The sequence below is a fragment of the Osmerus mordax genome, chromosome 22 (genome assembly GCF_038355195.1).
Source record: "Osmerus mordax isolate fOsmMor3 chromosome 22, fOsmMor3.pri, whole genome shotgun sequence".
Taxonomy (NCBI): Eukaryota; Metazoa; Chordata; class Actinopteri; order Osmeriformes; family Osmeridae; genus Osmerus; species Osmerus mordax.
This window is the reverse complement of record NC_090071.1, coordinates 9,041,920-9,066,841: the sequence shown is the minus strand read 5'-3', so window position 1 is coordinate 9,066,841 and position 24,922 is coordinate 9,041,920. Positions and strand designations below refer to the sequence as shown.

The 24,922-nt window shown below is 44.8% G+C and overlaps 3 protein-coding genes across 3 annotated transcripts; 2 read left to right on the top strand and 1 right to left on the bottom strand.

The window, feature by feature from the left end:
• Positions 1-547: 547 nt before the first annotated feature.
• On the bottom strand, positions 548-14,625 carry ankrd10a (ankyrin repeat domain 10a). Its single transcript, XM_067260093.1, has 6 exons — positions 14,293-14,625; positions 12,435-12,587; positions 10,788-10,879; positions 3,958-4,193; positions 3,786-3,872; positions 548-1,621 (listed from the first exon to the last, which is right to left on the bottom strand). The coding sequence occupies exons 1-6, from the start codon at positions 14,488-14,490 to the stop codon at positions 1,170-1,172; spliced, it is 1,218 nt and encodes a 405-aa protein (XP_067116194.1). The 5' UTR covers positions 14,491-14,625; the 3' UTR covers positions 548-1,169.
• Positions 14,626-15,210: 585 nt separating this feature from the next.
• On the top strand, positions 15,211-18,514 carry hsf2bp (heat shock transcription factor 2 binding protein). Its single transcript, XM_067260784.1, has 8 exons — positions 15,211-15,249; positions 15,664-15,808; positions 15,964-16,067; positions 16,203-16,352; positions 16,508-16,652; positions 16,774-16,891; positions 17,126-17,229; positions 17,598-18,514. The coding sequence occupies exons 1-8, from the start codon at positions 15,211-15,213 to the stop codon at positions 17,870-17,872; spliced, it is 1,080 nt and encodes a 359-aa protein (XP_067116885.1). The 3' UTR covers positions 17,873-18,514.
• A 656-nt stretch (positions 18,515-19,170) lies between these two features.
• On the top strand, positions 19,171-23,785 carry LOC136966549 (serine/threonine-protein kinase SIK2-like). Its single transcript, XM_067261052.1, has 12 exons — positions 19,171-19,213; positions 19,341-19,493; positions 19,615-19,731; positions 20,241-20,304; positions 20,411-20,572; positions 20,733-20,857; positions 21,037-21,160; positions 21,362-21,585; positions 21,802-22,114; positions 22,270-22,563; positions 22,712-22,895; positions 22,993-23,785. The coding sequence occupies exons 2-12, from the start codon at positions 19,350-19,352 to the stop codon at positions 23,501-23,503; spliced, it is 2,262 nt and encodes a 753-aa protein (XP_067117153.1). The 5' UTR covers positions 19,171-19,213; positions 19,341-19,349; the 3' UTR covers positions 23,504-23,785.
• Positions 23,786-24,922: the final 1,137 nt, after the last annotated feature.

The window sequence follows — 24,922 nt, the reverse complement described above, 5'->3', positions numbered from 1 at the left end:
CCAAATATGGGAAATAGGAGGCCAATGTAAGTAGCCTATAAAGGTACAACTTCGAAAAATATTGTATTCATGGTTTTATCTAGGCTAGTCCATTGAAATAATATTGAAACAAATAATATATGGAGGTACGCTGTCTGATAATATAATATATGTTATATGTTTCCTAATACAGTTTAGTGGAACCCCTTAGTTTCATGTGTAGAATGGAACATTTGGAGGCGGGGCCATGGTAACGTGAGGCGAGACGGAATAGTTGCGCAGGTGACGCACGAGTGAATGGACACGTGAGCAGGGTGCAGGAGGTGGACGAAGAGATGCAGAAGTGATCAAATATAACATTCCATGCCGAATTTAATGGAATATTTGCAAGGACAAAAAACGTTAGTTTATAATAAAGAATGCATATCAGTGAAAACTTGCCCTTGAGAAACATTCGCATGTCTACACTCCTGGAGTCTGAATAAGCACATATTTATCTCTAGATTACATGAGACTCTTGCAACCTTGCGAAAATGCAAAAGCAGTGTAACAAACGTGAAACACTCCATTAGGTTCAATACCCTTTTAATGGTGATAAAAAATAAACAAACCTAAATGTCAGAGATTGTTTCAAGTCAGTTTGACAAATACTGTTTTACATATTTTCTGCTCTAAGGTTTAAAGAAAAACATGAAAGGTAAGAAAAGGTATTGTACAAACAAAATGATTTCCATCACAAGCAGTGCCATATAATACTAAATAGGCAGTATACTAATATGTAGTATTGGCACAATCTAACTAGATTCCAAACATAAGTTATATCCCTTTCGTTTTAACACATCTGGCATTAATCATTCTAATAACCAGCACCTTTGAAAAACTAAATGCATTAAATGCAATATCACACACAAACTAATAATCTTACTACAACCACATACAGTATTTTGTTTTACAACACAAAATGTTGAATATTAAAATAAGGATTTCATTGTCAAATACAAAAGAAAAACTGCTTCTTTTTTTTTGTCCCTTTGGTAGACATGTTAACACACCTATGATCTGTCTGGACATTCTCTTTACCTCTCAGTGCAATACCAAGATCACCGTTGGGTTTAAGGCGGACGGCGTAGGGCACAAAAAGGTGCCACCAGGACACGTAGGTGGACGGACGGCCTGCAGGGCTCACCCTCTTAAGACCCGTGGTAGAGGTGCATGGTGCTCAGCACCGCCTGGTCATAGCGCTGCTCGGCCCGAACGCTGGTGCTGTGCTCCAGCCGGCTGCTCGTGTCGGTCAGATCTTCCGCGGTGTCCCCGAAACCGTGGTAGTGCCCGTAGTGCAAGGTTTCCCCCAGGTCGGAGGCCATGACGCCCCAGGAGGGTCTGTGGGAGACACAGCTGCTGGGGCTGCCAGACTGGTGCAGGGAGCCGCACATGTCGGCCGAGCGACGCCTGGGCTCCTCGGCCCCCGGTCCCTGGCCGGGCTGCCTGGAGGACAGCCCATTCCCAGTGGAGAGAGCAGCCACCAATCCCCAAGGAGTGTTAAAACCATTGGTGGAGACGCCATTGGTAGCGCAGTGGCCATTGGTGGAGGTCCCGTTTGAGAGGCCATGCTTGTTCCTCAGAGTGGTGGTTTTGGGGTCATCTGCCGTTTGAAAAAAGATATGCGTCACACAGACATGTGATGGTATAAGACAGGAGATATGGACAAGAGAAGAGAAGGATTTGGCCTGGCAGGTTCATGGCAAGATATCCCCAAACACCAGGTGTGTGTGTGTGCGCGCACGCTACAGATGACATCGCCTCAAATCTGGATTTTGTTTTGCCCACACCATCCTTGTTTGATCATCATGAAATGGTTTAGTTTGTTATGCGTCAACATGTCCCATTGTACCAATACCTTTTTCTAGTTGATGCCAATGACTTTTGAATCTTTGTGATTGCTCTTGTCCATCCAGAGGTGGTTGTAGTTCACCTGTCTGGAATGTTTTACTGATGAACAGTAGTTGATTCAACTCGAGAGTACTTTGGTTTTACAGCCTTTAGCCACTAGAGGGAAGCCACACTACATTGGCATGCCAAAGACCCATTATGGTTGGGGTCAGTGAGCCGCCTTTGAATCTGAATCCGACTCCAGAGTAAACACCTGAGCAGTTTTAGACACACTTCATCATCGTTCAGCACACCTCATCTCAGAGGTTAATTACAACACTGTAAAGTAATTATATTTTGATCTATATCTGCCAATGCTCCATTTGTCTCATATAAACACACTACTGTACAGGTGCACATACGGCACACACTCACAAAAAAACACTCCAAACCCAACTAGATTTGTACAAGGGGTGATATACTTTAATGGATCGATATACAGGAATAAAATATGAAGGAAGCTGCCAGAATCAGCAAATGTAAGCACACTATAAAACTAACAGAGTCTAGCTGAAACACTGAGTTAAATTTGATTTAGTTTATAAATACAAAGTTGATTATTGGTCATAAAATGTACTACTGGCCACTGTCAAATACAGTGGAAGAGCAGAAAAGCTAGCCTAATATCAAAAAGAGACACTTTATAATACTGCAATCCCTTCTGCCAGATTCCCTTAAGGAAATAACTAGATTAAGCAATTTATGCAAGCATTTGCATAGTCATGCATGTTAAATAAACTGCTACAGTTTTTGACGTAAATAGTCAACTTTACAGTGCAATCAAATTAGTTATGATAGCTTCCTTTAGGATTTACAATCATTGTCAGGACAGGGGAAGTTTGCCCTTAAAAAAACACACAAAGTTCAATAAAATCTGGAGCACCATGGTTCTCACAACCCAACATAACCGTAACACATTATCTTTGGCCAAAACTGTCTAAAACGATGCAGGGTGGATGGTAAACTTGGAATTAAAATTCCATGGCTTTTCTGAAATATGCCATGCCTGCCTGCCATGCAATCTGTCAAGATTATGGGTATTAATGGACACATGCTTTCAAACACTAACGCCACTGTCACACTTGGAGCATTGGCAACAGAGGCCGCATACAGAGGAAATCTCATCAAGTCCACCACAGGGACCAATAAGGTTGGTCCAAAAAAGCGACACCACACGGACGTGGTTCCAATCAGCATTCCAAACAGAGGAGTACACTGGGAAATGACCAACAGGTGGATGAAAAGGGACGGGTGTGCAAAAACAAAATCCAAAAGCAAGGGACACGTGTCACTGTCAAAACGTGTGGTGTAAACTGCACATCATGCAGGGTTATCAAATAGGAAATCACTTAAAAATATAATTTTAAGTCCATTAAGGGCATCCGTAGTAACTGAAAGGGTAAGAGTGCATCCAGTTCCATATTTCAATTCCAACTAAATCCATGCAGAAATATGCATGACTGGCCAGGGTATGAATACATCTTGAACATGAACGTGCCATAAATGCATATCAACACTGTATGGTGAGCAGAACATGACAAGTAGGCATTAGTTGAGAAAAACATTATATATTATAAACCAATGTAGACTCAACAAAGTGTGATGTCAAGAGACCAGTCCCGCCAGGCTCATATCTTTAAAATATCAATCCTTAATACACCCAGACCCACAATTAAGAACGTGTAGCACGGTTTCAGAGAAAGGCCGCTACAGGTAAGCATAGGAGTTAGTACAGCGGAAGGGGAACTGCACAGTGGTGGGCTGGGTGGAAGTGTGAGCCTCTCTGGGGCCAGTGGAGGAGGAGGAGATCTCCTTGGGCCCCCAGTCCTGCTGGGGTCCTGTGCACACGGGCCCACATGCATCGTGGCCAGTCCCACCTGACACGGCCTCCCGGTCAGACTCGACGTGCATGCTCTCCATCTCCACGCCGCAAGCATTCAGCATCCTCATTGGTGGGAGCACACCTGAGGAAATATCGAGACAAATCAATCACATGGTAGTCCTTCTAGACTAAATCGGAAAAATAAAATGCCCGCAAAACGCATTTACCGTCTGTTCTGGCTTTCTTGGTGTGGTTGCACTCCATGTCATCCAGCAGCCTCTTTCTATTGGCCATCCCGTTGAGAAGGCCCCGACCTTGACTGTTACCATTGACAGCCCCATTGGCATGGAAACCATTCAGCTGGTTGACATGGTTTTGGGCATTAGAGAGGAGCTGGGCACACTCCCGGAAGCCCTGGGCATGGGCCAGGTCTGCCGCCGTCAGGCCGCTAGCGTTCCTCAAGCTGTGCGGTGAGAGAAGACACCCTCAGCAAAGCTAACCCTGGCGTTAGCTCGCACAAAACAAAGTCACAAGAAGAAAATCTTTAACTCTGCCAATCTACTCTGCCGACAGTCTCATTCTAACCGTTGTCCTCACTGCGTGCAAGTCTACGATTTATTCTACGACATCATGAAACTAAAATGTCTAAACTGGATAAATCTCTTCACGTGAAGGTAAACACTGCAATGGGAGATGATCAGAAGCCACACATCAGAAGGGTCAATACTCAGATTAAATTCCTAAACACCGTTGTCACATTAGGATATGTGTTTTTAAGGCACCAAAGACGTTGACAAGTACAAGGAAAGGGTTTTCATGAATTTTCATAATTCAAGGAGAAAGTAGTCCCACTTGTAAAGAAAAAAAGGGACTTGATCCTTTTGGGCAATCTTCAAGGATGTGAGACTAAAACCTTTCTTAATGCTTTGTCTTGTGTGTTCATTCTTTGTCTGCACTGGAGACGAGCGTGGAAGTTTCCCACAAGTAGGCAGCACATTTGCGGTAAGAGAAAAGACGAGTACAGATGAGGGATATCAGTTCTCTAAGGTGTACCATAATGGACTGTTATATAGACCGCTAAGCCTGCTAAAATGTTAATGGGCACTTAAAATCTGGCCTCTCTAAACTAGACTCCTCTATAATGTTTCTTACTAAAATTGATTTACTTTTTGGCCAACAAGAACTAATCCGGAGAACCAGGTCACAATCTTACAAATCCAGCAGCTATGTGACCAAAAATAATATCTCTCCTTCAAAGTTGAGACGAACGTTCAGAAAGCACACCGTCAGATCTTCATGACTGTTGAGGGTTGGAACCACAAAGAAACGGAGGACAAATCCATTAAGAGTTCATCATGTTGCTCCTGTCTTTCAAGCATAATGTGCAAACTGAAAGGACTGGTGTGCAGAAAGTACCATCATCGCCTGTAGACGTGCTGTCAACATCAAAGTAGCATGACATGTAATGTGAAAGAACAAAGTGTAGCAATAAATGAAGCCATTCTTCATAATTAACAATAGTTTCTTCCATTTGGGCTCGATCATCTCCCACTGCAGTGTGAACCGAACAAATCTCTGAATCCATGAATGAGCAACTCTAGAGTTTCATAGGCCTGGTTTCACCATGACCTGCAGTACGTTTGAATAATAGCCAAAAGGAGCGATGCCATGTTTATCAGAACAGTAAATGTCCTACTTGTCACTCAGTTGGATGCATGCCACAAAACACAGGCTAACGCAAACACGGGAATGATTATAAAATGTGTAGACATAGAAATAATTGCTCTAACACTGCAGTTGTCAAAATGTACTACATTTGCTTGTCTGACTACACAAAGGTTCTTTGGCTCTACTGTACACGGCGATGTTAAAAAAAAAAAGAGCAAAGACACAGTACTGTTTCCACAGATGGCAAGTCTCAGATTTGTTTGGTGTCCAGGAAGGTTTGGCCTTCAACGTGAGCCGTGGGCAGAACATCTGGTTCTTAGAGGAAGATTTATTTCATGGCTGTAAGAGTTGTCAGACTGTTGGCATTACTGGGGAACCTCCAAAAATATACATATTCAAAAACGAATCTGGTTATCTTTCCCCCAAATCACAACATGCATGTTTGTACATTGCTAGGCCATGTTGGAATGGAATACAATATTACTATTGGTTTTAACACTAACCGTATAGACACCACACCAACTTTGCATGACAATTGTACTTTTAGAAATTGATCATTCATGGATTCATGGACTCTACTCTAGACTCTTTTCTTAATGTCTAGTCTATGAAACAACGCTCAAAAGAATACAAAAATCATAAACAGCTGCATGTATTAGGTCATAGCATTTAATTTCATGGGAAGAATCATTTTAAATAAAATCAACAGAATACTTCAGTACACCTATTCCCACAGTGCCCCCTATTTTAGAAAAAAGAATACGTTTCCAAACAGGATCTGAACTGTCTCGTAAATTGGGAAAAACAAACAAGCGAGTTAATAAAGGCAACCCTTCTCATTGTCAGACAACACTAGTACTTTGCAGCTAATAGACACACGTACAAATCCATCCTGAGGTTATACGAGTAGGAAAACATCTATTAATTAGATGCAAACATCTAGTAATGATCTACCTAGATGGATTAAAAACATCTAGGAAACAATGTGCTATTGAGTAGCATATCAGTCCAGTGGCAAAATACTAAAATAATTGAGTAAAATATATTGTAATACAGTATTTTATACAGTATTCTTGGGGAAAACAGGTTATTGAAAAGGACACCTAAATAGTGTTATGGTGTCTTTACATCTTAAATTCTGATAATAGCAATAAGCATGAAGTGCTAACCATTTGTCCTTATAACCCTTGAAAAATCCCATCAATAGGTTAAGGACATAATATATCCTTGTTTATACATGTAATATATACGCCAAAATAACTATAATTATATAAAATAATTTCCTGTTTATTAATAGTGATGTGTTTAACATTGTATAGAATACAGATCTAGTACAATTTCAAAAGTAAATTGGTAGGCAATTTTGTTTTATCTTTAATCTAACAAGGCATCTTGTCTGACAATGAGAGTAAGACCCATGAGAATCTCATTTAAAAGTTAAATTACCAACAGATTTTCACAACAGACATCAAGGACAGATCTTGTTTGTGGAAACATGATAATTACCCCCCCCCTTCCCCTTCATTCCTGATATGCTTTGTTTCTAATGCGAGGAAACCCCATAAAAACAATATTCTAACCTGACCATCTACTGCTATGAAACTAAAATTGCCCTATTCCTGCAGCCCTAGTCCTGAGTTTGAGCTAAAATCCTAAAGGTTAGTTAGCTAGTATCTGAAGTAGATGAGATTAAAAAAAAAAATTGTATAAGCAAAGCATGCAGGTCTAGACAGACTATCATGACTGCTCTCCTAGCATTAAAACCAATCACTGCAAGAAATACCTCGCCAGTTTGCCAGTGTGTAGATACTGTAGGAAGCGATAGTGAGAACACTCATTGCCACAACTGTAAGATGTTCGCTGAATCACTTGTGGCAGATTCTGCAGTGCCTATTTGGAATGCTCCCCCTTTCTGGGATTACTTGAAAAAATCAAGTCATGTTCAAATTCAATAGCTGTAAAACATCGAAACGTGTAGGGGTTTTGTTTTTTTGTGACAGGACAATTTTGCATAAAATTCTTAGGATGGCCTTTTCATAAGAGAAAAGGTAGTAAATATCATTTAAAATACAGATCTAAGTTAAAACATTCTAAACAGTATATATGTCTGACATAAACAGAGACATTTAAGAATTATGGTTAGCTTGAGACACCTCTCACTGAATGTACAATATTCTGTCCTGGCAACACTTTTCCTTTCCACTGACTGTTGTACGACACTTGTGCCATCACTGATTTGAGGCTGGAAGCTTATAATAATGTTTTGCCATAAATTGACAGCATTTGATGCCAACGTGTTGACCCATATCACAAAGCACTTACAATTAGATTTCTCTTAAATTGTTTTATCTTCACGGTTACAGCAAAACCTTGATTGTTCCTGATTCACCACTAGCCTTTTTTAAACCAGAGTAGACTGGACAGAAAAGGCAATGGTTCTAAGCTATATAAGGAATGGAATCGACAAAGAATTGTTGTTTAAAAAGGCGGTTTGAAGCGGTGTTTGATGATCAAGTGTGCGGGTCAAAAAGTCCACTCCTTATTTCCTCAAATATGTAAAAACTGACATTGTAAAGGCCAAAAAGAGCCAAACAAGAAATCCCAATAAATCTTGGTGTTCTGGAATGTTTCAGACCCATGGATATGGGCAAGAAAGGAAGACAAGAGAAATCAACCACAAACCGGGTTCAAAGAGATGCTCTACAGTTTAAAAACATGGATCCATGGACAACCACACTCAAGGAGACGTTCAAGTAAAGCCATTTTGCTACTGTAGATAGTTAATGCCAAAAATAAAAATGATTTTTGGATATTTGTTCTAAAATATAACCAGTAAAGCCTGTGAGAAAAGATGATTGCTTCATACACAATTTTAGGTACAAAATTCACATAAGTAGCATAAAAAAAAAAAACTAAAAGGTGAAAGCTGATAGCTTTTTGCTTGAGTTGCGACACAAAACAAGGCAGCAGAGAAGATGTCAAATTTGGAAAAGAAATGCAATTGTGGTTTTTCCTTCAATATTATCTTGGCAGGAAAATGAATGCTGGCAGCCGTGTGTTCTCCCTGTCGGGTGCTGGTCAGCTGTTGGATCAGTCTTCAAAGATGCGAGCATAGAATGTTCACAAGATCAAAAGGGGAATGTTCTTCAGTCTTCTGTCCATTAATACACCAAAATAAACCCCGTGAATAAAAGGACCTACTTCCTGCCTTCTCTGGAGCAAAGTTGAGGTTTCACGGATGACTAAGTGGTTGGAATGAGCAAGGGAACGATAGGCAGGTGACCCAGCTGTTTGAAAATCATCCAATCGTTGCTTAACCATGTTCAACTGATTTAAGAGAAATCTAAAATCTTTGTTTTTTATACTTGGAAGGGTCTACTTCCTTACAGTTTTAACAATATTTAAACGTTATTTATCCTATTCAAGGGTTTAAATGCGTTTTGTTGCTTTGAAAAATAAACAAATCTGCCAATTCGATCAGTAAATTGGAATTTAAATGTCTGTAAAGACTCAAAAAGGAATTGTCTTCAAAACAGGAAAAAACTAATTATACATAAACTCTGTGCCAAAATTTGTCCTGGTTGGTCCACATTCAGACTGGCAAGTCTGAGAAAAAGGAGGGGCTGAGTAGGTATTGGAGAGCCATTGGTACTGTTTGTAAAACATTAACAAAGCAAACTGACACAGAATTAAATAGCCAAAGATGCTCTTTCCAAAAGTTACCTTGTTTCTTATGAGCACTTTAAAAGAAGGCATCTTTAGTTGGAATCTTACTGCAGGGCAAAACAAAATATAAGCTTCCCTGCCAAATCATCCCCTAATCCTTTTTTTCTGCTTCTAAAGGTAAGAGCTAACATGCCATGTCTGGAGCTGTCAAAGGAAAAGCATCACACCATACAAGCAAATGTTGTTAGACAGACTAACAATACTATCAAGGCATTAAAACATGACTAATACTTAACACACTTCCTTTTGGGGGAAAAGCATTGACCAAATGCACATTTCCACATTTTAAAATGTTGGATGGATGAATATGAGGCGTTAAATCATAATGCAACGTGTGATAATGGGCTCTCAAGAACAGTAGGAGTCCAGTTCATTAGAAGTCAAGGGACAATGTCCTCTGAAGCCGGCAGGTGCACAGACAGTGCAGGGATTCAATGTGATAAGGCAGATGGTCACTAGTAGCACAACCAATCATTACATTGCTGTGCCAACTATTGGTAAGGCCTTAGATCTGCTGCACCTGCTAATCAAATGAGTAATCACTGGGACACTAAAACAAAAGCAGGCAGACTAACTGGGTGACTGCGTTAATTAGTTCTGAAATGACTAGAGTGATTAAAAACCATGGGACATCAAGCCAAACAGTTGAATAGTGAACATTTCTACTAGGACTATTTCATGTTGAAGTCCCCTAAAATCTTGGTACAAATCTTTCCATAATTATATTGACTAATATCCACGTTTGTGGGAGTATTATTGGCAGGACAGATTTAACTTGCAATGCTTAAGAACTATGGCCATCTGTGACAGTGATTACATTTACTACATCTCACCAACAAACAACACTATTCCGTTAACCCTTATTAGCCTGCTGATAAACAATAGTCTACTAACCTTGGAGCAAGAAGCTACGGCCAGGGGTTACGATTCAATTAAGAGGAAATGTGCATTTGCCCCATACCTTGCCAAACATAATTGTTATCGTAAAATTAGCATTACATTATAACCATCCAATTAATTATATCAATACATACATACAAAATTAGTCACCACGGAAGCAGATTTATTAAAGGAGGAACCCCAACAACATATTCAAGTGTGGCGTAAAGAAAAAAGGGTAGGTATGCAATTTAGCTAAGCTATTTGAATAACATACATACAGCAGGATTTGGAGACCCCAATACAAACAAGCTTATGGCTTGACCAAGGGCAAATCCCCCCCCCCTCCCCCGGCATAATGAGTCCATCTGGCTCATTCAGAATTAAATTAGAAAAGGGCAGAAGATTACTTAAAAAAAAAAGGTTCAATATTGCCCTCTGTGTCACTTTAAAGAACCTTGATGAAAAATAACTACTTGTGAACTGATGTGGGCCAAATAACAGGCACATTTCCCTTTACCCGGACAATGTTTGTCCATCTTTAACGAGCAGTACTGGGTGTGCATGTCATTTCTACACAATACGGTAGAAACCAAAGACTAAACAGAAAACGTATCTACAGAACCGCCACATTCACGTTTCGATACGCCCTGAGGACAAAATGTGGCACTGAAATCATCTGGTGGAGTTCCCCCTTCTTCACAATAACATTGTTTCCGTGGTAACAAAGCTTTATTTCGTGTACAGGTTAGGTGTGGTGGAAGGTGTGCAGAAGGGGACTTACTCAGGTTTAGCAGCCTGTATTAAGAGGGCGTTGATGCACTCCATACTACCCGCTCGGGCTGCCTTGTGGATAGGAGTCTCACCCACATAGTCCTGGGTGCAAAACAGAGAAAAAGGCATCATGTCTACAGAAACACACTGAAATTGAAGTGCATTGACCAAAACCGATTCCAATGAACCATAAGGAAAAATCGTACATCTGCATTGCACAAACGTATATTCATATCCATGCTTTTGGCCCCAGTGGATTCCGCAATGTCTGGAGAAGATCGAGTTATAAGCAGCAGTCCCATGAACAGCTTCATCTAAGCGGTAAACCTTTCAAGATGGGCACAGCTGCAGACAACGCTCTCAGGGGGCAGGGTTGACAGAGATGCTATGTAAAGAGCTGTCTGCTCCAAGCAGACACGGCGGGCACTGGGCCACCGGAACCGGGGATGAACTTTCCCCCCCCTGTTTAATAGCGCCCCCTGGGGCCAAGGATCACATCAGCACTCTCGCCCAGCAAACCTGCCTCCGGGCTCAACTTCAGCTACTGCTCTGGTGGAATGTAGGTCAGACGGCCCGTTTTTTCACTGTCAGTGATCCGATTCGCGGATGTGGAGGAAAGTGCATCTGCCCCGTCGTGCCCGTTTTTAGGGCAGTGCCATAACGCCGCCCCGTAGCTTCACCACCCCCTTGTGCATTTCATCAGACAGATAGGGATTACTGGGCCAAGTTCAGCTGTCTTCAGCCTACGCCTGTCTTGACTCTGTCAGACAAATTAAACCCCATTGGAGTCGCTGCCCGGAAAAGACTTTATTAATAGGAGGTTAATCAACTTCAGAGCAGCCCATTTAAGATAGTCTGTTTCACCGAAAAAAGAATATAAAAACATTAAGAAAGTCTAAATATCAAAGCGTCGCAGAGAGAATCAATGAGGGAGAGAGAGAAGAGAGAGAGAGGAAGAGAGAGTGTGTGATAGAGAATGCGAGGGAAAGGCTGAGAGAGATGGTGGACAGGATGGAGCCGGGAATTACGCAATCGTGACCTCCTAATCTGATTTCCCCGGCTGAGCCTCTCTGGCCCACAGCCTCTAGGTGCACTTACGCTGTCATGGCAGCACAGATAGGCTAGGCTGCCCCCCGGCCCGCGCCCCCGCCCGCGCCCCCCCCCCCCCCCTCCCTTTCATACTCTGGAGAGGGGAGGTGGCCCCTGCTCGTCCTCCAGCCCAAGCCGTGACGTAGCCAGCCTCCTACATGCTGCTGCGTAAGCTGACCAGCGTGTAAGGATGATAGAGAGTCTGGGTCGCCGGGGTCAGGGGTGTAGAGCATCCTACGGCGCCCGCCGTCAGAGAGAGACAAACCTGATCCCGTAATAGGATCAAGCTGGTCTACATGGCCTGCGAGAGAGCTGGTAAAGAACTGCCGAGTGGGAGGAGGTGCTGTCTAGTAGGAGATATCTCAATTCACGTTGTGGACGAGATATCAGGGCCTTGTGAAGCACAGGTTTTGAAGCGCTGAGGTTTTCTTTTGTTTAGCGACCTTTTATTTGTCCCCCTCAGGGGCAGTTTGTTCTGCAGCATGGAAGGATGCACGTCGTGCCGTTTGCGGTCGGTCTGGCAGGCAGGTGGTCAGTGGAGCCAGCAGAGTGGAGGTTTGAGACCCACCTGTCTGTTGATGTCGGCCCCGGCCTGTAGCAGCCACAACACACACTCCGGGTGGCCCCCGAACGCAGCGATGTGGGCGGGAGTCTGGGCGAACCTTGTCGTCATGGCGTTCACCTCGCAGCCCACCTGCACCAGACGCATCACACACTCCAGCTGCGTGAGGGAGAAAGTGGACGGAAAAGGGGAGAGAGCGCGGGGGCAGGGGGGAATAATCATTACATGGACCACGTGACTTTACCAACCACGCATGCTCGTTGTCTTGTGGAGTAGTTTCCATTAGGCTACGCATTAATGATCAACTTCACTCATTCTCTGACGGACGTCAGTTAAGTTTCACTTTATAAACCTCTGTTTCACTCATACCACACACCAATGTATAAGTGTGGTTTTAAAATGAACATGGAACTCAGACCAATTATATACATCTTTTCAAAATGGCCTTTTCACATCACAGTAGTCACACTTATCACATTTTCCCCCTCAGGTCCAGCCAAGGCCAAAGACTTGGGTGTAGTCAGCCCAGAGTTGTTTTGGCGGGAAACTTGTTTTCCCAGCATTCACAGAAACATTAACTTTGGCCCCTCCCTAAAAGATAAACTTGTCTAAGTAGACCTTTTGTCTGCCAGCTGCATGTCCCTTGAAAAAGGTGTGTTTGTAGTTCATGCAACATTCCAAAAAAAGTCTAAGACCGAGTTAGCTAGCTGACTTGCTTTTTCCCCTACTGTGTGTATTCAAAGTTTCTCAGTAATAATAATAATATAGTTGGCCATTCTTTGACTGAACAAGGCTCTGGTGTTGCCTTTTGAACACCATAGTAACTAATGATTTGTCATCTCTCCTTCACTCAGCCTTAAATCACTCTTCCCACTTCAAAAACCCGTGGAAGCTTCAATAGACAAAACCTTGCCAAATAAACACACAGCTCCTCTCGAGTGCTTGAATCCCACACAAGGCAGCTGCAGCCGTTGGGTGGGAGAAAAAACAGTCAGCAGATGTAAAGGGGCTGGCTCTTTTCTGCCAATTCTTTCCTGTTCTTTTCCTGTTCTAAGGTTCCCCCAGGCTCCCTGAATACCCAAGACTCCAGTTCAAGTCAGTACCAATCCTCCACTCATCCGTTAGAATACTCCACGTTCCAAAACAATTAAGTAATGGGGAATTAACAACTACTACCTTGCATTAATTAGGTCATTTAGTGCCATGCCAATTATCTTTAATGAGCAGGTTGCCCCACTTGGCATCATGATCCTTACATCTTGAAATTACACTTTATCCAGAAATGTGTACAATTTAAATACCAAAATAAAACACCCTGATTGTGGGTTAAACAAGTTTTTATTTTCTTAGCCCGTACTAGGCATTTAGGCATTAGGTCATTCCACAGTTTAAACCGTTTGACTGTTACAACTTTGGCGCTTTGATGATCATTGGTCAAGAGTAAGCCAATGAAAAGCTATGCGACGCCATCAAAAAATGAAAAAAAATATTTTGTTTAGAATAACAGACTCTAGCAAAACAACAGTTTACTTTATAAATCAACTGCTGTTGTTAGTTTAAACAGATGTTACAAGACACAGCATGCTTGTAGTTGAACGTTAGTCAGCGTTGCATTTTCATTGTATTGTGCCGAACTACGCATGTTATTTTTTCCACTTGAAATGACATATCGCAGACAGTGTATATATTAGCCTACAGAAGTAGCACACGATAGACTAGATTGGCTTATCGGTGGCATTTTGATTATTTAGCGAGTGCTAGCCACGATAACGATGAATGGTTGCAAGCTAACTCAAAATGGCACGATTCATTGCCTTCGGTGGGTCTCAATCCATAATTAACGAACACTACAAAGGCAGTTTACCTTCCCAAAATGCGCAGCCCAATGAATGGGAGTCCATCCATAGAAAGAGTCCTCCGCTATTAGGTCAGCTTGGTTTGTGGTGCACTGGAGAAGTGAGCACAAAGCACCGACGTCTCCATCCCTGCACGCCCGGTGAAGAGGGAAACGAATATTGAGCACCTCGTCGTTTGAAAATCCAGACTCGATCCCTACAGACATGTTTCAGCTTCGAAGAACACAGCTGTAAGTGAAATGAGTGATGTCGTTTCAACGTAGCTATCACAGACAAGAATGCAACTCCTTCCGCGCTCCTGAGAGTGATGTTCCTTCACCGGTAACGTGCGCACGGTACACAAAGGAGAGGAAGGAAAGATATGCGCTCCTACTCAACTTAGGCGAGAATGAAATAGCGTTGTGGAATCACGGATTGGATCGCATGTCGCTTGATGTAGCCTACAAATGCAAGTTCAATCAGGCCCAGTTAAGAGTTTTTTTAATGACATTAAATCTACAGTCAGGCATATGGTACCAATTTGTTTCTGATTTCTTAACTTCTTATTTTAAAGTATGGCTAAAAGCACACAAGCAGATGACAGTAACATTTTATGAAATATGCGCATGTTGAACACACTACCACACACCTCCTGGCTCAAATCGTATTTAATTTCAAGTGTGTTCACGGTCGCACAAGGTGTTCTGAGGTTAACACGTATTTTCTTTGTCCCTCCCTACAGCCCGCAGTGCATTCAGATTTGACAATACCCAGTAAGTCAACTTAATGCTCCAAAAATACACGACAAAATGTAAATGTCTCTCATGGCAGTATCTATAGCATTAAGACCATCTCTTGCTGGACTAACACCCAAGATATTGCGTCGACAGGAGAAAGTTCTGTAGCCTACCTTAGACAACAACATTCAGTGTGGGGCTAAATACACGATGATTCAAACGGTGGACTCAACGAGCAAACTGGCAAAGGTATCCTAATAATTCAGTTATCAATTATTTGTCACTAACAATTTGTCTAAATGTTTCTTGGTACTGTAAGTTTTGGAGGCCCCCAGTTAACAAGGTACAGTAGTCCTGTAATTGATAGCTAAGCTAAATAAAAATATCTGTCACGTTTTCAAAATAAATACAGATTGAGGGAACCTTACAATATGAGTCTGTGTGAGTAGAAGTTATATTTTCACTCAGAAGAAACTTGTGTGTCGCTAGCTGGCGGAAAACTCGCACTTAATGTAGGCTGTAGGCCTAGTCAGTAGCCAGCTAACGGTACGAGACTGAGAGGATTACGCCCTCTCTCTGAGTTTGTCCACCAGGCGGCATGCAAGGTTCATTATTCATGCTTTCAGCTCAGCACAAAACTTGTATCACACCCCTTTGTTACAGGATGACAGTCGTGATAGTTTTGTTATAGTAAGGAAAAGAGAGTTGGAGATGTTGACCACGGAAGTCATGCAGCTCCGTGAGTTCCTGCCCAAAGTTAATGGGGATCTGGTAGAAATTATGCATAGATCCCGTACTGCACAAACAAGTAAGCCAATCTAACTTGCTATAACTATAAAGCCTGCTCTAATTTGGCAATAAATAACATCCTTGTCCTTAGAAAATGCATAAATGATACGTTATCTTATACAGCCAAGAAAATAATAATGAGATCAAGTGAGACCTTCTGTTTGTGTGCTGTAGTGACAAATCAACTTGCCCAGGATCAAGAACAGCTGAAGCAAGAGTGCTTGCATCTCCGTTCAAGACTGGATGCAGCTCAGAGTGAGTGCCAGAAAGAGAGGGAGGTGAGTGACAAAACCTCTCCACGGTGGGCATGCACTAAGGTGTTGAGAGGAGATCTTGTGTCAAAGTCGGGAGGTTTTTTTGGTCTTGTTAGGGCTTGCGTGCATATTTGTGTGTGTGCGTGCGTGTGTCACCAGGAGAAGCTGGTTCTGAGGGAGCAGCTGTGGGAAGGCCGGGAGCAGCTCCAGCAACAGGCTGAGTTCTGCACAGGGCTCGGGGCCTCCGCCTGCACCCTGCTGTGGAGTGCCTCCAGCAAGGAGGACGCTGTCAAAGACATCCTAGCCGATGTGAGCCACAGTCCCTCCCGTTCTCTCAACGATTCATCAGCCTGTGCTCCCTGTCGTTGTCTTGATTTTCACTGTTGCTTACACCCGTAGCCACCCCGGACTCCTCTTCACTGAATGGGAAACATATGAACTGTGTGTGTGTCTGTGGGTCACAGGGTAAGCTGGAGTCCTTCCTGACCCTAGCAGGTCAGACTCTGGAGAGCTTTGTCAAGTCTATGGATGGGGAGGCTGTGAATGAAAAGCAGGACTTTAACTCCCATGAGCACCAGTTTGTCATGGCCTTGGCTGGAGTCATCACCAGTGAGTTTCTAGACTGTGCCACAATTGCAGAGAAGGATGGTATCAACTAATTGTAACTATTACTGTCTATGAAATGTTGCTCCTTTCATAACCTGTTTAATTTCCATCCACCTCATTCAAGATGTGGCCGCTGTAACGTGTGGGCGGGACTTCATGTCTAGCTCAGCCCACATCCTGTTAGACACTCTGATGCAGCTACTGGAGCTTATGAAGACTGGGGTGTTCCCCAAGCTAAAAGTGTGAGAGTTACATAAAGCATTTATGAGTCATTAATACCCAACCATTTGACTAGTCACTGTAATGGTACTATGGGTGGATACAGATGGTTACTGTAGTTTCCTGACTACAGTTGTTTGTGTCGTCATTGTGCAGGTGGCTTGTGGTTATTGTAGTTCCTTGTAAATGGACACCAGTGGACAGTGTTTCTTCTCTAGGATTGAAACTGTGTCAATTGTTCTGGTATTGCGATACAGGTTGATGCTAATGGCTTTATACAACGTCAGCATCAGTGTGAAGGGACTGAAGTACATCAGCGAGAGCCCAGGACTTCTCCCTCTCATCTGGACCCTTCTGGAAGGTAAGGGGCTGGACCAGAGCAGGAACAGATGGGCTTACCGTTGACATTTACGATGATAAAATAGCTTTGTTTCTTTTTTATTTGGTTTGTGCGTACATGGCGACTTCCGTAAGTTGGTGATGAGAGTGCGTGCATTCATGTCTCTGGACACATGGATACTGTGGAACGTGTGTTTATGTGTTTGATGCCAAGCCATCTTCCACTCAGAGTATCCGACCTATGCCCTCTGATGTTAGCAATCAGTACTCAGCGTGTGGTCAGGGGGTTAAGAACGCTTTCTTTCTCTTTCTCCAATTCTTTCCCCCTTCCCTCCATCTCTCGCCCTCTCTCTATTTCTCTCCCTCCCTTTTGGTGTTTTTCTCTCTGAGATGGTGACCAAGAAGTCTGTCTCCACTCCCTGCGCCTGCTCCAGTCTCTGCTGTTGGAGGCGGAGGTTGTGGCCCTGATGCGCCCAGGGGTACTGGACCCTCTCCCTCTAGCCCGCATCCGCCAGCTGGCCTCCAGCCGCCACCCCGCCCTCAGGCTAACAGCGCAGGAGACCCTGGACGATCTGGGCTCCCTCTGGGACGGCTCCCCCCCGGAGCTCAGCACCTCCGAGTCCGACCGAGGCATAAACAAAGCCGCGCACGTCCCACTCCCATAAAGGCGGTCAGCCATTCTATGCGATCCATGAGCAAACGTTAATGAGCTTTTCCCATGGTGGACCGCTCATGTGAAAGCCGAGCCTGCCCTTTCCCCTCCTTGCCTGGGGAAGACATTACCTCTGTCAGGGCCTTGAGGCTTGTCTGAGGACTGTTGTTCTTGAATGCTTGACAAGTCATTAGGGAAATGGCTCTGTTCTTACTGTTGAACTGCCACAAAGGAACTGTTCCATGTTGTTTGTGTTTGTTTTATGGGAGGGTCTTGTGACACAAGGTCATTTGCTTCCGGTTTGGACTGTACGTGTGGTATGTTTATGTTAGCACTGTGACTGTGGCCACAGGTCCGAAGTTCCATAGGGACATTATTAGTTTACAAGCGGCTTCTGGTGTTCTCTCACTCAGTTGCTAAGGAATGAAGTTATGTTCATGTTACATTTGGGTTCAAATGTTTTCACTACCATTAAAGCAGAGTTTCGATTCGAAGTGTAAATGTGAATCGGTGACATACCGTTCAAGGTAAACAGTCTCCCTCCTATTTATATCAAGATATCTTCTTAGACACCTTAATCTCATCACTCACACCCAGGTGAGAGGAACAAATGGGCGAGTCTTTAAGTGAGTCATAAGTGGTAAGTGGATAAGTCTAGGAGAGTGAAGAGATGAAACTTGGGGTAAGCTTTCACTGCACGTGCTTTACCAGTCTGCACTGCTGACAGTCTAGCATACAGTCTCGTGGGTTTAAGCCACACACTGATATAAATATCATATAAACACAGGAGAATATTCCGGTCCATGTGACCAGGTGTTTGCACTGTCTTTTGAAATGGCTAATAAAGTGTCAAACAGAAACAAAGTTGGGTCTTGACTTTACAGTAAAGTCAGAAACAGTTTGTTTCTGAAATATGATGTACTGGCTACAACTTAGACTGGACTGATCCAGACATTGTCGACATCTCAACATGTTGTGGTGCAACAGATCGGACTGAAATCCACGTGGGACTTTGAACAACTGTTACCAGCCTTGAGCTACATATCCCGCGACTCAGCCACCAGTCGTTGATCAGTTTCTTGGCAACTCAGACTCCATCAAGCGGTTGTGCCACAGCTGAGCTGAGCTGACCTTGCGCTCCGCCCGGAGCTCTGTCTCTGACGCCAGAGTGACGTTAACGGAGTGGGTTTCATATTGGCAGGGCTCCAAGGAGCCTTTTGAACGAGCTTTGTTTCCAGAGGACGGATATTCATTCTGATCCCATGTTTGCAAAATAGGCACTGTAAGGATGGACACAGGAGGAATATAACAGGTGCGCGCATATGTTCTGGAAACTGGAAGATTTGTTGTGAAGGTAGCCCATTCATTTTCTTCTCTCAAGATGCAGTTGGATGAGTGGTCTGCTTAGGATAAATATATTTGATGACAAATATTTTTTTTATTTGAAACATTTCTATTAATATTAGTTGATTTCTTCGAAGCCTTTCACCATGGTGATTTTATCGGCGGAGTCACCTCCAAGCTCACCCCCCGGCAAGGCGCTGCAGGTCGGTTTCTATGAAATCATCAGGACCTTAGGCAAAGGAAATTTTGCAATTGTCAAACTGGCATGTCACAAAGTCACAAAAACTCAGGTGCGTAACTTTTATTTACGACATTGCTGTTTCCAGTAGACAGTAGCCTGATGGATTAAATCATCATAACCTACTTAATAAAAGGCATTGTTTGATGTCGTTTTGTTGTCTGCGACTTAAGGTGGCCATAAAAATTATTGATAAAACCACACTAGACCCTTCAGACCTGGAGAAGATATACAGAGAGGTTCAACTCATGAAACTGATGAACCACCCTCATATCATCAAACTTTACCAGGTAGGTCATCTCCCTCTCTCCTCCTCTCAGTTCCTCTTTCTATTTGTTTAAGAAGGTTATGCAGTTTTTTTTTTTGTTGCGTTGCGACTTCATTCCCAGACACTATCCCTCCCCCTCTGAGTTACTGAGTCTCGAGGGGGTTTTAGGGTGGAAAATGACGATGCCTGATGAATCTTTTTAACTATTCCGCTCCAAATATGGCCTTAACCCTTGTGCTGCCTTCGGGTCAAGGTTTACAATGACCCATCGCTATCGTCGTGTTGCGACAACTTTACCCAATACAAAAACAAAGTGAAGCATTTTATTTTAACCTTCGCGCTGTGGGGGGTCTGAGACAACGCGACGGTTAAAAGAAAATGCTTCACTTTATTTTTGTATTGGGTAAAGTTGTCGCAACACGACGGTGGGTCACAATGACTGAAGGGTCACAATGAACCGAAGGTTACACTAGGGTTAAGCAAATGATCCCTGAAATCCCTGTCTTGTTAAAATATTTCTTTAATTTCAAGGTAATGGAATCTAAAGACATGTTGTACATGGTGATGGAGTATGCCAAAAATGGAGAGATGTTTGGTAAGGGGAGAGTTGTGTCATTCTTATGACCAAATGTTTATATGACCACAAGTTTCCTCATGTATAACATTCCACATGTTTCTCAATATCCACATACCACATGTAGATTATCTGGCTTCGTCTGGGCGGTTAAGTGAAGGCGAGGCTCGGAGGAAGTTCTGGCAGATCCTCACAGCAGTGGATTACTGCCATAAGAACCACATTGTTCACCGTGACCTCAAGGCAGAGAATCTCCTACTGGACTCCAACCTGGATATCAAACTAGCAGGTAGTCAGAGACAATGTTGGACTATCCACTAATCAGAAAAGAAGAGTTTGGAGGAACATCTAAAAGAACGATGTTATAATTGATCATGCACCGTTTCACACCGTTTCCCCCATATGACAAATGTACAAATCTCTAATGTTCTCTCTGTCCCTGCATGTAGACTTTGGTTTCGGGAACTTCTTCAGCGAGGGGGAACCCCTGAGCACGTGGTGTGGAAGTCCCCCGTACGCGGCTCCGGAGGTCTTCGAAGGGAGGGAGTACGAGGGGCCTTCTCTGGACATCTGGGTGAGGAGCCACACCCGACGCCACTCGCTGCCGCCCCATGCTTTCGCTGACGCCCTCGGGAAGAGCTCTCACTCCAGAGGCATAGCCGCAGCTTGACGGGCCTCTACCCAGAGGAACGGGGGTCGAAGGTCGCTGGATGTGTGCGGGCGCTCACCTGTGCTCTTCTCCTTGCTCATCAGAGTCTGGGGGTGGTGCTGTACGTGCTGGTGTGTGGCGCCCTGCCTTTTGACGCCCCGAGCCTGCACATGCTCAGACAGAAGGTCACCGAGGGGCGCTTCCGAATCCCCTTCTTTATGTCCCAGGGTAGGTGGAACATGAGATCACCGTCCATGCTGATGAATAAATGATGCTGCTTGCATAAAATACCATATAATACCATCCGTATGATCATGTTACAATAACCCATGTTTATAACCACTATTAATTAGGAATCAATTAATCATTAACCCCACCATTGTGATGGTGGATGACTCGTTGATTCTATAGTCCTTTCCCCTCCCTTAGACTGTGAGAGCCTGGTGAGGAGGATGTTGTGTTTGGACCCGTCCAAGCGCATCACCGTGGCCCAGATCAAGCAGCACCGCTGGCTGCAGGCAGACCCCACCGCGGCCCCCTTGGCCCTCCACTGGCCCCTGGCCCCAGAGAGGGAGCCCTTTGTAGGGGAGTACAGCGAGTCTGTCCTGGGAGTCATGCAGACCATGGGCATCGACAAGCAGAGAACCGTGGAGGTGAGAGGCGGGAGGTTTGGATGACGTACGAAGATAAGCAGTAAATGTGTCCCTTTACAAAGTCAATAGTTGGTTATTTGTTGTTTTGGAAAGTCTACTTTGCTATCCGTTAATGGCAAGAAATGAATCTGTGTGAAGTGTTTGAGCCATCTGGTAAGGACTCTTCAAAGTCAGGTACTATAATCTAATCATTCTCTCCACTCCTTATCCTATAAGTCTCTTCAGAGCAGCAGCTACAACCACTTCTCTGCGATTTACTGCCTCCTGCTGGAGAAGATGGAGGAACTGCGCGGCCGGAGGCCGTCCTTGGCCGTGGAGGAGGCGGGCTTCATCCCAAGCCCCGCCCACGGTAGCCTGCTGCAGACCAGCATGGACGAGGCCCAGCACGGAGACCCGGGGGAGGAGCTGGAGGAGGACGAGGAGGAGGAAGGAGGAGGCCATCAGAAAGTCCTCCACGTGTCTCTAAACTCCTCCCGTAGACACACCCTGGCGGAAGTCCCCGCTAGCAACAAGCGCATTCCCCCCCACTGTGAGTAGAGAGAAGACACACACACACACGCACGCACGGGTAAAAACACGCATTCCTTAAATCACTCAAGAAGTACTATGCACACGTTGGCCCTTATCACAACACACCTGTGTGTTCAAGCATGTCTTTAAACCGAACCACAATGAACGTGTCAGTTCCAGATGTTCTGGTGGACTCATCCGGCGAGGGTTCTTTGGAAAGCTGTGAGACGTCCTCCTTCTTCTCCTCCTCCTCCTCGTCCTCCTCTTCCTCCTACAATGGCTGCTCCCCGCCGACAACCTCCATCAAAGCTCCTGCCGTATCCTTGGTCCCCGGAGCCCTCAGACCCACAGAGTCATCCGGCCCACTGCCCCCTCCTCAGGCCCAGGTGTGGGCCCAGGCCCGGGACAGCCTCCCTCTGCCGAGGTTCCAGGAGGGCCGCAGGGCCTCTGAAACCTCCCTCACTCAAGGTACAAGGCTGCTCCCTGCGTCTCTCTCCACCGCTGCAAACCGGCACACTGTCCGGCCGTCTCCGGCAGACGGATGACAAGATTTGTGAGGGCTGGATTCAACCGCTCTTTCACAGTTGGACCCCTGACCTCTCCCGCTCCCCCCTAGGTCTGAGGGCTTTCCGCCAGCAGCTGAGGGCGGAGGCCCGAGCGAAGGGTCTCCTGGGATTGAACAGGTTCAAGAGTCCCGGGCGTCAGGTGTGGATGCCCCCGACCAGTCCCTGGGTGAACCAAGGGCTGCCCCACTGTGCGCCCTCCGCCCCTCTCAGGGAGGAAGCCCTGCTCCAGCACAGGTGAGGCCAGAAGCGTCTCCATGTCAGCTGTCCTAGACCGAGTCTGACCCAGGGGCCGGTTCCTTCTGACTCTTCTTCTCTCCCGTTCTGACAGCAGAGTCGTCCAGATCCCGCTGCATCACTTTCTCCCCAGCGCCTCCCCTCAGCCCCCCGTTCTGTTCCTCCCTCACCCTCACGCCGTCTCTCCCCTCGCCCCTCCGCCTCACCCTCCTCCGCCTTGTTCTTTCGACTTTCCCCACCCACGCCCGCCGTCCTACGTTCTACAGACCCCCGTGCCTTTGGCAGACTTCCCCCAACATCCCTCCCCCACTCTGCTCCCCCAGTCCCGCTTCCACCAATGCTCAGAGCAACCCTTGGATTTATCCTCTTCCTCCTACTCTCTGGCCATGGTGGCGTCCACCGCTCAGCTCTTGAAGACGAGTCTCCACATCCACCAGGACCCGCGGGCTGAGGGTCTCACCCAGCACCAGACCCAGCATCCGCTAGCCCAGGCCGAGAGGAGGCCTCGGGCCAGCCTGCATCCCTACACCTACACCCAGAGTCTCCTGCAGCCCCAGCCTCTTTTCCCCACCGCCTTAGGCAGACTGGAGCCTGCGCACGGCCCATAGCACTGGGCCACTCAGAAACCATGGGGGTTCTTCCCGGGGATTAACAACCAGGAGATGGCTTCTCTGACCCGATAGTCCTACTGGTTGACGTGTTCTGTCAGGTTGTTTGAACCATACCCTTGTGCCTTTTGTACCAGCGTGCAATCATAGTAGCAGAGTTCGCAAACAAAGTATTACTTTCAGAACTGCTTTTTGGATACAGTTTTGTAGGTTATTTTCTATGTTTGCAGTATGCTGTTCAATCAACTGTATTACTAGTAAATAAGTGTAATACTTTGTATTGTATGCATGTACTGTCTGGATATGCATGTGTTAGAGTTAAATCTATTTATTTAAATAAATTAACTAAACAACTTGAATGTTTTTTTGTGTATGTTTGTTACTGTATTTCACATACCACCCACAGGCATGTAATAGTTGTTGCAGTCAATTAGTTAATTGAGCTGTCAGTCTAGGTATTAAGTAGCGTGTATCGCATACCACAATAAAACTGATACGATCTGCTGTGTAACCCGAACCATGTTAAGCATTCCAGCGCTCTGCGTGTGTGCGTCATTCAATGCACTGCTGAACCCTGGAGAGTTGATCCCTCTATCTCTCCAGCCCTCCTTAGCGTCCTCCTCACTGTCTCTCTCCCCCCCCCCCACCCCAAGTCTTGGTGTCTTCTTTCTCACTCTTTCCTTTCCTCCGACACCTAACTTTTCTTTCTTATACGTCATTGAGAGGTGTTGTAGACAATGTGGTGCTGCAACAAACAGTCTCTGTTCGAATAAAATGTCATATTTAGCCAAAGTTAGTAGAGGACTCGTAGTCAGAGAGATGCTGCGGAGACAGAGGTTGCCTTTTTGTTAATTGTACAACTTTATTGTGTATACCTTTTAGTAGACTTCTTGGGTGATGGTCAGATATCAGTTGGACAGGGCTAACACTATAGGACAGGAAATATTCAGTGACAAAAGAGAAGGGTTTGGAAAAGTTGACACAGGAATGGAAAAAGCCAGGTGGGTGGGTAAGTCTAGGACCATGGTCTGAACTGTACCCCAACTATCTTGCCCCTCTTCTCTTTCTCTCGTCCAAATATGCTCAGAAGAGCATTGTAATATGGGGAGTAGGGCGAGCAGAATGGCCACGTGGGGAAACACTTGGCACTTGGAAAACTACCCATGGTGTTCTTAGGGTGACAGCTCTTGTGTTGACAGAGGAGGTAGAAAGGGTCATGTAATCCTCTGTTCAACCCTTAAAAGGTACCCGCCCCACCCCCCCAACCACCCCTCTCTCTTATCCATCCTCATGGGAAGTGAATCATCATAATTATAACAAGAATATTAATATTATCATAATGTTCTAGAATCATCTAAAGAAGGAGAATATATTAGGCTACAAATACACTGATATCCTTTAGGGGCGTGGGTCAGGGGA

What these genes read in the sequence shown, in the direction of transcription:
- ankrd10a (XM_067260093.1), bottom strand. Translation starts at nt 14,490, where the DNA reads ATGTCTGTAGGGATCGAGTCTGGATTTTCAAACGACGAGGTGCTCAAT. An exon ending in GGGCCGACATCAACAGACAG is followed by an intron (nt 10,880 to 12,434) that starts GTGGGTCTCAAA and finishes TTTTGCACCCAG; the next exon opens with GACTATGTGGGTGAGACTCC. An exon ending in CAAGAAAGCCAGAACAGACG is followed by an intron (nt 3,873 to 3,957) that starts GTAAATGCGTTT and finishes ATATTTCCTCAG; the next exon opens with GTGTGCTCCCACCAATGAGG.
- hsf2bp (XM_067260784.1), top strand. Translation starts at nt 15,211, where the DNA reads ATGATTCAAACGGTGGACTCAACGAGCAAACTGGCAAAG. An exon ending in ATCCCGTACTGCACAAACAA is followed by an intron (nt 15,809 to 15,963) that starts GTAAGCCAATCT and finishes TGTGTGCTGTAG; the next exon opens with TGACAAATCAACTTGCCCAG. An exon ending in CTTGGCTGGAGTCATCACCA is followed by an intron (nt 16,653 to 16,773) that starts GTGAGTTTCTAG and finishes ACCTCATTCAAG; the next exon opens with ATGTGGCCGCTGTAACGTGT.
- LOC136966549 (XM_067261052.1), top strand. Translation starts at nt 19,350, where the DNA reads ATGGTGATTTTATCGGCGGAGTCACCTCCAAGCTCACCCCCCGGCAAG. An exon ending in ACAAAGTCACAAAAACTCAG is followed by an intron (nt 19,494 to 19,614) that starts GTGCGTAACTTT and finishes CTGCGACTTAAG; the next exon opens with GTGGCCATAAAAATTATTGA. An exon ending in GAAGCCCTGCTCCAGCACAG is followed by an intron (nt 22,896 to 22,992) that starts GTGAGGCCAGAA and finishes TTCTGACAGCAG; the next exon opens with AGTCGTCCAGATCCCGCTGC.